The sequence below is a fragment of the Equus przewalskii genome, chromosome 2 (assembly GCF_037783145.1).
Source record: "Equus przewalskii isolate Varuska chromosome 2, EquPr2, whole genome shotgun sequence".
NCBI lineage: Eukaryota > Metazoa > Chordata > Mammalia > Perissodactyla > Equidae > Equus > Equus przewalskii.
Window position 1 is genome coordinate 90,987,590 of NC_091832.1, and position 12,150 is coordinate 90,999,739.

The 12,150-nt window shown below is 33.8% G+C and overlaps 1 protein-coding gene across 2 annotated transcripts in view; it reads left to right on the plus strand.

Moving 5' to 3' along the window:
• CLGN (calmegin) overlaps positions 1-12,150 on the plus strand; it is a 40,474-nt gene that overhangs the window by 14,833 nt on the left and 13,491 nt on the right. For both annotated transcript variants that reach the window (XM_070609050.1, XM_070609049.1), the window contains 5 exons: positions 636-709; positions 1,368-1,426; positions 4,651-4,792; positions 8,695-8,776; positions 10,216-10,408. In XM_070609050.1, coding sequence (XP_070465151.1) covers positions 636-709; positions 1,368-1,426; positions 4,651-4,792; positions 8,695-8,776; positions 10,216-10,408 — 550 coding nt within the window. The remainder of the gene's footprint in view (positions 1-635; positions 710-1,367; positions 1,427-4,650; positions 4,793-8,694; positions 8,777-10,215; positions 10,409-12,150) is intronic.

Below are 12,150 nucleotides of genomic sequence, written 5' to 3' on the forward strand. Positions count from 1 at the left end.
TCCTCCCCACATAGAAGTATTATGAGGATTAGAAGAGCTGCCATATCACCAACACCACCATCGTTATCATCATCACAGTAGCTAACACTTACACGGCACTTGAAACCATGCTTTGCAGATAATTGCTTTGCAATGCTTTCTCTATTGAATCTTTTTCTTCTCTGAGTTCCTGATCTCTCAAAATGGTATCATCCTCCTCTAGTCACGTAGAGTGGAATTTAAGTTAATTTTAAACTAGCCTACAAAACTCACTAAGTTTTTCATCTTATATGCTTTTGATCAAGCTCTTTCTTTCACTTCTTAATGACTTTTATTCCCAGATATTGTCCCCTGTTAGAAGCCTTGCAAAGCCATGTGTCATGTGTCTTAAGGCCTTCTCTCATTACTTCTTCCATTCCTCCTGTCTTAGAAAGAGTCAGTATTCTCTGTTTACACGTACAATATTTTTTTCCGTCATCATATCTCCTATGTTCTTTTGTATCTTATCACCACTAGGATACAGAGTTTTGAGGTCAAAGACCATCTATCTATATTACCTAAATGTGTATTACATGCCAGGTTCTTAACTAGTGAGATTATTTAATTGAATTATTTGTGATGATGAATAACTTTGTTTTTAAATATCTATTTTCTAGATTGAATATAAGACACCTCAACCTATAGGAGAAGTATATTTTACAGAAACTTTTGATAGTGGAAAGTTGGCTGGGTGAGTATTCATTCAAGAGAATTTTTTTCTTGATTTGATTAGCTTTTTTGAAGTTATTGGTTATTGGCCTATGAAAATTGTTTCTACTACAGAACTATAAAAAATGTTAAAGTACTTTATTTGGCAGTGTAAACCAATAGCTTAACACATTTTTGTTATTCATAGCAATGTTTAATTTGAATAGTTGTTCATTTATACAAAGAAAATATACAAATGAATTATGATATAAAGTGAAAACTTATAACGTTTCTTCATTCCTTAGGACAGATATTAATAATCTAATTTCAGATGACAAATTCAGATTACTCTTACATCCTAAATAATGGTAAAAACAATAAAAGTTATTATTTATTGATTATTATATGCCAGACACTGTCCTAAGTAAGTAGGTAGGTACTATCTTTATCTCTGTTTTCCCAGTGGGGAAACTAAGGCTTAGTGTACCTTCTCTGTGATCATACAGCTAGTAAGTTGCAGATTCCAAATTTGATTTAACTCTAGCCTTGCAGGATTTTTATTTAGCCTCTAAGTATTCATTTATTTTTGAATGAAGAGTGATTGTTGGGTAATCTTTTGTTGTATTTCTAATATGCATTGTATCTATAAATTGCAAGTTTTATTTTTAATGATATTCGTTTGTTTTCACTTTTATTTATAGGTGGGTCTTATCAAAAGCAAAGAAAGATGATGCAGATGCGGAGATTTCAATATATGATGGTAAAATATTTATTTAAATATTCAATATAACCAGTAGGACCCAGACAGAGTTCACTAGCTTTTGAGATTATGTTTCTGTTAAATATATAGATATATAGGGCCTGAGGCCCCATCCTGCTTCACAATAGAATGTTCAGACTTTTGTCTCCTTTCCAATATTTCTGGAAGTCCCAGGGTAATCCATATTTAAGCCACCATCCAGTTTTCTAACTCTGAGCAGTTGAATTTTCACTCCACTGTAGTTAGTCTTTTGCATTTCCTGAAACAGTGTTTCCCAGGCTACAATTCTTCTCTTCTGTTTCATCTCAAGCATGGGCACACCTAGATCAAGTCATAACTTGTGGCAAGATTCTCCTAGCGAGTACAAAACAGAGATAATTTATGAGAGCTATAAGCAATGTGGCTGCTCCTGGAGCCCACATCTCCAGGCCTACGTCCGTTATCACTGGGTCTCTAATAGGATTATCCTCAAGCTTAGCTATAGAAAGAAATGTCCTATATGCAAGGGTCATCTTTTCTTCCCTAACAGGACTCTCCTGGAGTATGACGAGAGAGTTTCTTCCTCCTCCTAGTCTAAAACCAGCCTCCTCAATTGTTATATCCTACAGCAAGATCAGCCTCAGTCAGGGTGACTGATAGTGGGAATTTTCTCCCTCCCAGAGGACCTCATACCCATCAGGATGTGAACTCACACTCAGACCCCAACAGGCAGTTAAATGAGAACAACAACAAAACAACAGGGTGTGCTGGACGTCAGCTATCTCCTTCCTTTTTGTAGTTTCTGTTTTAGTGTGAGATAAAGATCATGCCTGCATATCTTCCTTTGCATTGTTCCCCATCCCAGAAAACCCTCTGTGCTTATATATTCTTCTGTGCTCCGAAAAGAAATCTACCCTATGAGCAGAACAAGCAACACTGCATTCGGTGTGAATCCATTTAGAGAACGGAATAATTTCCCCCAAAGAAGAGCCAAGTCTCCAGAGTTAAAGTACTACCTAAAATATACCCACAGAAATACACACTGTCAAACAGAACGTTTGGCCTAAAACATCTACGTTTAGGTTACTTGTAGTTTTTTGCAACAGCATTCGGTGGATACTTGCTTCACATTTGTATTTTAGAAGAATCTATTGATGGAGGTTCCCTAACATTAAGATGTGGTCTATCTTACAAATGAGTTTAAGTCTCTATTTCTTGCTGGACAAAAATGGCTTTTAGTGTTTAAATGAGTTTCTTCCCCAGTTTAAAATTAAAAATCAAACAAGCAAGCAAAAACCAAACTTCCTAGCATCCAAGCTTGGTCTGTAGTCTTATTAAACATAAATATCCACGAAAATAATTTTCTAGCACATTAGATTTGGTCTGGTTGGCTGACTTTTTCCAGTTTCTTAAAAGCGACTTTGAAAACTATGGAATCTCTTAAAGTTCCAGCTACTGAAATTGGTATTTTGTATATCAGTATTAGCAGTGTTTACATAGTGGGTAGTTGAGACCAATGTCAGATTTCTTTGCAGGAATATTTCGTAGTCACAGTAGTTAATCACAGCTTCCATCCAGTGACCCTTGAGTAAAACTAGTTCCTAGCATTTCAGGAGCTAATCTGTATGAAACATTGTGTGCCAGGATACAGGTTTTGCATTTGGAGGAGACTTATAAGATTTTTCAGATTAAGTTATTAATAAAAGTGTAGATGTCATAAATACCAATTCTTTAAGTAACCAACTTTCAGGATGTCTTGTCAAACCATGTGAATTCTTTTTGAAATTTTATTTACACAAGAATTGATATTAACCTGATATTGTCTAGAATTTGGGTAAATCATCGATTAATAGAAAGTTATTGTTTATTTGAAGTTGGGGAAAACCTCTTGTCATTGAGGAATAATTACCTTGTCACAGTTTTCTAAAATTAAAGAGCTAGATGATACATTTTTTATAGCTGATAAATGTGTGTACATAATTGCAAAAAAGACCACATAGTTTCTAAAATCCTTTACTATCAATAAACCCTAAAGGTAAAGTTGTTACTTCTTAAAAGAAGACCTTTCGATTTGGTCAAAGCACAGGTTAGTAGTGATGATACAATTTATCATCAATGTGAGAGGAGAAAAACCAGATAAATTCATCTCTTATAGAAAAGTATAATATAACCAATTTAGGGGGAATAAAAGGAAAAGAAATCTGGAAACTTTCAAATACACATTTTTAAGAGTCCAGTAAAGCGTGCACAGTGATGGACAGGAAAACACTCATCTCTGATTCAGGAGACTGTTCAGGTTCTTACACTGTTGTTTTTAGAAAGAAAAAAGTAATACAGAGCGAATTAGGGATCCGAAACTGCCCAATAATAAATATTTTAATTTGGGACAGTACTAGAAAATAGCCAATTTTTGCTAAATTGAATTTTCTTGGAATAGGCAATACCTATAATTTTCAGCCTAGAACATTTTATACAAATTAATATAAGTTGGTTATTTTCTATTCTATAAAGAGTAAAGGAGAAATGTCCAACACACAACTTTTGGGCTACAGGTAGCCCAGCTAGCTTTGCTTTGTGTGCAGCCCGTGATCGAATTTCAGGATCTTCCTGGTCTCAAACATGGGAAATTCCAGCCCAGAGAGGGCCGGACTCAGCTTTGCTGTGTACAACTTAGTCCTTCTGCAGTGCTTGCTACCTTCTTGGCCAAAAGTTCTGAGAGCTGATGACTTAGCCTGGGAAGCTTCATTGAGCGTACAATTTTCAAAATAAAGTTGAAATCCCTACAATAACTTCCGTAAAGAAAAGTAGCTGATGAATACCATGGATTTCAAAAGAAATAGATCGAGGCAAACCGCTCGTTTTGTGTTAAGGATGCACTTTGAGGGTAATTTTAAAACATCTCATTTTAAAAATACAATGTTGATAGAGCCTATGAGAGAAACCACATTTTGTAACTTTGTTGATTAAAAGTCTTTCAGAGAAATCTAAACTAAGCCAGCTTTAGAGGTGCTTTAATCAGATACTGTAGAGTTTATTTATTAGTTTCCACAATTTTAGCTAAGAAAGTGAAACCGTCCTCTGATAAGAGAAAAAAAGACCAGGTATGACATAAGGTTGGAGACATTATTTCCTGATTTAAGTTCTGTTTTATTTTTCTTAAATCAGCCTTGGTCACCACTGCTGATAAATAATTTTTAAGTCAGTGTTTTTGGTTTTAGTTTAATTTGCTTTGCTCTATATTTTAGGAAGATGGGAAATAGAAGAATTGAAAGAAAACCGAGTACCTGGTGACAGAGGACTGGTATTGAAATCCAGAGCAAAGCATCATGCAATATCTGCTGTATTAGCAAAACCCTTCGTTTTTGCTGATAAACCCTTGATAGTTCAGTAAGTTTTATTATGCTTTTGAATACTTTTCCTGAAATTAATATTAGTCTTTATATATTTGGCTTCTGAATATAGTTATAATGGATATAAAATGGACATAAAAATCCAGATTTTCCTTTTCAGTTTCATTTACTTAAATAACACAATGCATATATACATACAAACACCTTGAGGTTTTGAGTGAAAAGCAGATTAGTTTAAAAATAATATAATATATACTGTAATATATAAAATTTCACCACCATAAACTATAAAATGCTTACTAAAATCACCATTTTTCCATTTTTATTTTAACTCTTAAAATTACTTGCTATTAAGATATTAACCTCAATATATTCAGAATGGAACTGTAAATATTGCTGTTAAACCAGTGATGAGATTCAAAGGCAGTAGATTTATTTTAAAAAGGAAATAACATGTATAGGTCAGTGTCTTTCAAGCATGGACCCCTTTTAAAGGGGCGTGTTCTTTTTTTTCTTTTTGAGGAAGATTAGCCCTGAGCTAACTTCTGCCAGTCCTCCTCTTTTCGCTGAGGAAGACTGGCCCTGAGCTAACATCCGTGCCCATCTTCCTCTACTTTATATGTGGGACGCCTACCACAGCATGGTGTGCCAAGTGGTGCTGTGTCTGCACCTGAGATCCGAACTAGCGAACCCCGGGCCTCCGAAGCAGAACGTGTGCACTTAACCACTGCACCATTGGGCTGGCCCCAGGCACATGTTCTTATAGACAATCCTCCCCGCCCCAACAATGTGACATAAATAGTTTTGTTATGGTGTTGCTTGCATGTGTACTGTCATAATATCAGGTATGAATTCCTCAAGCTTACTTCATCTTTACTGGTATAAAACCAAAAAATAGATCTATACAAATACCATTACAAAACCAGTAAAATTCAAATTAAAATCAAAGAAAAGGAAATGTATAAATGTTACTTTCTACCTCATATCAGAAGATTTGGCTGTCCAAAGCTAATTACAGCTTAAGGAAATATCATTAAACTGTACACTCTGTCACTCCAGAACGCCTTCAGTTTTTTTGTTAACAAGTTGCACGTGTTCCTATGTGGGATCACTAAAATGCCACTTTGTATTTTAGAAATTTTAAAAAATATGGCATTTGGTGTAATTGGCTTAGTTTTTCAGTTGTGATGTTTTGGCTTAGTTCCATTATTTCAATAAATTTAAAATATTAAATAATGTAAAAGAGTATCTCACCATTATTTAAACAAGTTAAAAATATTGCCACAAGTACTTATTGGGACTAATATTTGAGCTTGATATTATTTATCATTATTCAGGGTGTGGTTTTTCTTTTTTCTTGAAAGTTTGAAATTAATCTTATTATTCTGTTGAAACTTAGGTGGAATATAATACCACTTTCTGTGTTGACCTTTTGTGGCCTAAATGAACGATTAAAGGAAAATAATATAAAGTTTAACTTCTCCAGAGTAAAATGAATCAAATTTATTATCTTCAGAAAGTATAAATCACTGTTAAGAAAGTAAGCAAAAGCTAGCCTGCAAGATTAGAAGCAAAGATTGGATAATAAGTCTAAAATATTATTAAAGCAATTGTGAAACTGTTATCCTAGCAAAAGAAAGGGAGGACCAGGAAGAACTGAATCGCTGTCTCTGATATGCTTGAAAACAGTTCAAAGAGGGAGAGTGAATGTTTGTCTTCTCTTATATTGATAAAATGAAATGGGATAAAGAAAATGAAGAAATTTTATTTTAACTACTATAAATACTATGGATTTAATGACATAACTTTACTTTAAAGCTGCTTTTCCCGAATTGTACATGTTAACGTGCATTATGTGGTCATATAAGTTTTAGAAACTAAGAATATTCTAACCGTAGAGATAAGCATATTTTCCCATTAAAGACTTTGAGAAGTTCTACATATAAAAACCTGTTTTTAATTTTGGTACTGTGTTTCCCAAACATATTTGACAACATAAGTTTTTTCCCCCTAACAATAATTATACTTCATGGAAGAGTTTGGGAAATGGTACTTTAAAGAAAATAGGGTTAACAAATACTCTGCATACCTCCTCATTTTTCCTGTGACTTAAGATGACCAGCAGTCAAGCTGTATGATATACATTTCACTGATCCTCTAATCCATTGTGAGCTATTTATACTAGTCACAAGTTAATGATCTGGAAACTCTGAAAGTTATAATGTAAGAAATAGACATAGTAATTGAATGTGGGCATAATAGGACGACAAAGCTATGTTTACAGTTATCAAGACAATTTACAAAGTTGTTCTTTCAAGTTCTTCCATTTTCACAGAACCCTTTGTCTTTAGATCACCTATGAAAAAGCTGTAAATCTCTTTGTTTTATTTTACCTAAAATAGTGAATCTTTACCTTTAATTCACATCGCATACCATTTCTTTTACTTTATAGTCTTCAAAGACATGTTCCATGAAAAAAAATTTGTCAGCTACTGCTTAAAATAAAAATCTTGATAAGGCTTTGAGGAAAACAAACAAATTCCTTTTATTTAAAAAATTTAAAAGAACAAAGCGAAACCTCTCTTTAGATCATAACAGAAGCTAACATTTTTGAGCATTTATTTGTCCATCACTGTTCATAATATCCTTTAATCGTTGTAACAGTCCTTTGAGGTACAGGTATGAGCAGTGTCCCCATATTATAAATGAGCAAATAGAAACTTAGAGCTTAAATAACTTGCCTTCACCCCAGGTGTCACTAGAGTAAGTGGCAGAATCAGGAATAAATCTCAGGTCTTTCTGACCCCAAAGTACCTGCTTGTAACCACTACTGTAAATGTCTTGAGAAATAAAGCAGAGTAGAAAGTAGGTGGAAAAATCACCATAATCTTGCAACTCAGAGAAGTCACATAAAATTTTGCTGTATTTTGTCTGTTCTTTTCAATACAAAATACATGTGCTAATTGGGTTCAAACTGTCAAAGTTTTGTGTGCTATTTTTTTTTTTTCTACTTTCTCATCACTAAAGTTTCTTCAGGAACATTGAACATTTTAAACCACAGTTCTTTGTTAAAATTATCACTAGTTCCTGTTGCTTCTCTAGTTTTCATCTCTTTTTCTTATACTTCATTAAACCAAATCTAAACCTTTTTGGTTGTCACTGTTTTTCACTTTGATAGCCATTTCCTCCTTGATTTTTGTCACATGTAATTTATGTTTACCAAAAATCTCTTCTAAATTCAGTAAGTCTATGTCTCATTGCCTAAATAAGACTATTTCCTTAAAAGGAAAATTTTGCTGAGAATTACACAGTGTTGTAAATCCATGAGAAGACTCTCATGTCAGTGCACTCTTTCAGCTGTTACACTGTATCTCCTGTATCTCTTGGCTGCTAAGTCTCCAGGTTATTGAGTGAGATGATGAAATCTCTTTACTGGAGGTATTTAATTAAATGTACAACTTATTTAACATGGTTTAGGTATAGTTGAACTAAAAGAACAATTAGTAGTGAACTGGATAGCTAAGATCGTTAGCGATTCTGGAAATCTGTTGCTGTGGCTGTGGTCCTCATAGTCTTTGTTTTTTAGTTTATCTTTATAAGAGTATGTATAGTGTGTACCTTATTTTAATTTTTGTTTTTCCTATTATAGTTTTAGTCAAAATATCTTAATTCAACAGATTTGATGGAAAAAATTATTTCAACAAATTGGTTGGCTTTTCTATACTTGAGTGTAATCATTCTATTTTTGATATTTTAAAGATGTGCATAGAAAAAGCATTTCTGCTTATATTCCCTATACATTGTGAATATGCTTTATTTGAGCTTTCTAGTAATGTAAATCATTGATGTTTAAATGAGTTGAGAGTAATACATTAGAGTTTGAAGAGCAATTAGTAATTTTTACTTATCAGCAGTATGATTCTTTTTCCCTTCATTTAGATATGAAGTAAATTTTCAAGATGGTATTGATTGTGGAGGTGCATACATTAAACTCCTAGCAGACACTGATGGTTTGAATCTGGTATGATATTTTAATGTTTAAGAAAACCTTATTAAAGTTAATAAGTATTTTTAAGGAGTAATTGATAAAACTGAAATTTTTATTTTCAACTGAAATAGAAAAGAACTTTGAAAATCCATTCAACATGAGTTTATATAGCTTTTACAATGTGCCTTCAAGTTTTGTATACAGCTGTGTTACTTGATGGCATCAGTTTTGTAATTTTTATCAATGTAAAAATTTTACCATGTCTTTAAATAAAAAATAACATGGTGCTTATAAATGCAGTTGAAAGATCAGCTTAGAGTTATTTTCTTTACAAAATAAGAATCAAATGTTTGTTCAGAGAAGCAAGATAACAGAGCAAGGCAGTAAAGTATAATGGCCAAAGAACCAAGTAAAGGCGGGCCAGTTCAGGAGTTGGCAGCCCACAAAAATTAACGAAGTTAAAAGTGTTGTCATAGTGAAGCAGGTTGTATTAGGACCATTTGAAGGCTGGGGAAATTTCTTACAGCATTCTCCTACAGGAGGCTGTGTCAGCATTTCTGCATATAACAGAAGTAAGATAAGTGAGACGTCAGTGAGATATTTGTGAAAACACGTGGCTATGCTATGAAACATGGATTAAAGGATTCAAGTAGTATTATTAGGATCAGTTAAAGGGGAGCCCATTTGTGATAAATGTTGAAGCTCTTGTTTTAGGTATTGTAAGGTGACGATCACCTGAAGGTATAATGACAATAATAAAATCAAATGCCAAGTATTTTTCAAACACTTTATCTGGTTAACTCAGCTAATCCTCAAAGAACCCTCATGCGGTAGGTACTGTTATTATCTGCATACTTCAGAGGTGATGAAACAACTACAGAGAGGTTAAGAAATTTGCTCAGGGCTACATACAGCTAGTTTAAGTGTCAGTGTAGGCTTTGAACCTCCGTATCTGACTCTGGATCCCAGGCTCTTAACCAGGAGGCCATGCCAAATAAAGGGAAATTACTAGTAGTGAAGCAGGGAGCATGTCTGTGTCTGTTCTTGTGTCTGAATCTCTCTTCACTCTGTGCTCAGGAGGGTCATTTTCTGGTGTCTTCCTGAATAATAGTAATGGATAATCATTGTCGTCTTAAGATCATAAGTATGCTTTTCTTTATGCTTAATTTTCTTAATAAAATATTAATAATACAGATTTACATAAAGTAGTTAAAGCTTAGGAGGCTGTTCCCAGGGTGGTTTCAGCTTCTCTTTTACGTCTTCAGGAAGGAAGTAGTGTGTGCTTTTTAAAAAAATATTTTGAAGTAAAATTTGTCATTTTTCCACATCCTTTATTGTCACTTGTGTCAAGTAATTCTTTGTTGAATTAGCATTTAATACATTTTTGTAAACTCCACCCAATTGGATAGAATAGAGAAATTCATTAAGTACTCTAATTCTGGACTAATCTCAACACTCATCTCTCTTTGAAGGAAAACTTTTATGATAAGACATCCTATACCATTATGTTTGGACCAGATAAATGTGGAGAAGATTATAAACTTCATTTTATCTTCAGACATAAACATCCAAAAACTGGAGTTTTTGAAGAAAAACATGCCAAACCTCCAGATGTAGACCTTAAAAAGTTCTTTACAGACAGGAAGACTCATCTTTATACCCTTGGTATATCTTTTTAATTCATTCATTAACTCAAAAATATTTGTTGACTACTGTTATTTTCATGGCAAGTGCTTTGGGAGAAACAAACATAGACCTGACTCATAAGGAGCTTTTCTTTTTAGGCAAATAAGACAATTATAGCACAGACGGAAAGTAAAGTGCCACGTGAGAGGTACAGACGAGGGGCAGTTAAGAGTTCAAGAGCAGTATTACTTCCAGTGTGGAGACTCGGAGAAAACGTAATGAAGGAGATTATATTTGAACTAGTCTTGAAGTGTAGATAGAACGTGGAAGATAGGAAGGGAAAAGGATATTTTAGGCACTGTGACGTTAGTGGTGCTGTAAGGATAGAAAACTGGAAAATAAGGTTAAAGAGGAAGAAGTCCATAATGCCAAGCTCACAAGCTTAGATTTCATTCTATAGGCAGTCGTGGTCATTGTTGGGTCCTGTCTCGTGGTGGTTGTGGTGCATGTCTAAACTTTGAAAGGGAAAGCCTTGGGCAACCATATATTAATAGACAGCTTTACTTAAGTAAGTAGAGTTTGCTTAGACATTGAGGGGTGGAGTATTCTAAGGGGTTGTTCCCCTCTTCCCAAGCAGTTATGCTTATAGATGTTCGGTCTGCCCATGATGACTCAAAGTCACGGCATGTCACAACCGAACAGGACAGCTCCATCCAAGACTAAAGTATTTCAGTTTCTTTCAAAAGACTGCAGTTGCAGAAACAAGCATTTTGTCTGCCAAGGCAATGACCAATTTTATTTTTAATGTCAGCATTGATGTCAAATATCTTTTTCTGAAATTGGAAAATAGTACTGGACGTTTTGGGGAATATAAAGTAAACTGTAGAAATAATGAGAAATTATAACTAGAACAGAACAAATGAATTTATGGTCAAAAGCAATTTGGTAGTGTATATCAAAGTATATCAAAGGCCATAAGACGTTTATGGCCTTTGAAACCGTAATTCCACTTTCAGGAATTTATCCAAAGAAAATAATCCAGAAGACAGAAAATGACCTGTGTGTGAAAACGTACTGTAAATTTGAAGGCAGTCCGAATGTTACAGTAGAGGTTTTCTAAGCAATACAAAATAACTATCAAAATGTTTAGCAACCAGGAAGAAATTCTTAAAATATTAAAATGGGGAAAGAAAACAAAATTCAAATTAGAGACACATTGTGATGCCACTAGGCAAATTATGCAAGCAAATAGAAAAAGCCTAGAAAAAAAGAACTAATTTTCATTAGTCACCTGATACGTACCGGGCTCTATGCTGGGCACCTTGTTTACAACGATCGCATGTGGGGAACAGTTTCTCTCTCTATTTTGCCTTAACTTAGGTTAAGTCACTTGCCCCAGGAAACAACAGTAACTTGTAGGACTGGAATTGAAATCCAGTCTGACTCGTAAACATTTGCTTTTCTTACCACTATAAACAGAAAACTTTGTTGTGCTAGGTTATTGAATGACTTTTTTCTTTTTAAAAAAACTTTTATTATATGTTTGTAACATTATTCTGTAGTTGTTCTAAGAACCTTACAGAGTACCTTAAAAGACTTTATAATCCAATGCCTTTATTGTAAGTTCATTTGAAATATTTAATATAGTTTTCCAAATGGAAAATTTTTTGGACAAAGATATCTTTTCACATATGCATATTTGTCATGTGCTTTTTTGTTTTAACTGTAATTTTAAATCAATTTCAGTTGCAAAATTTATTCAGAAGGCATTCTTTTCAAGA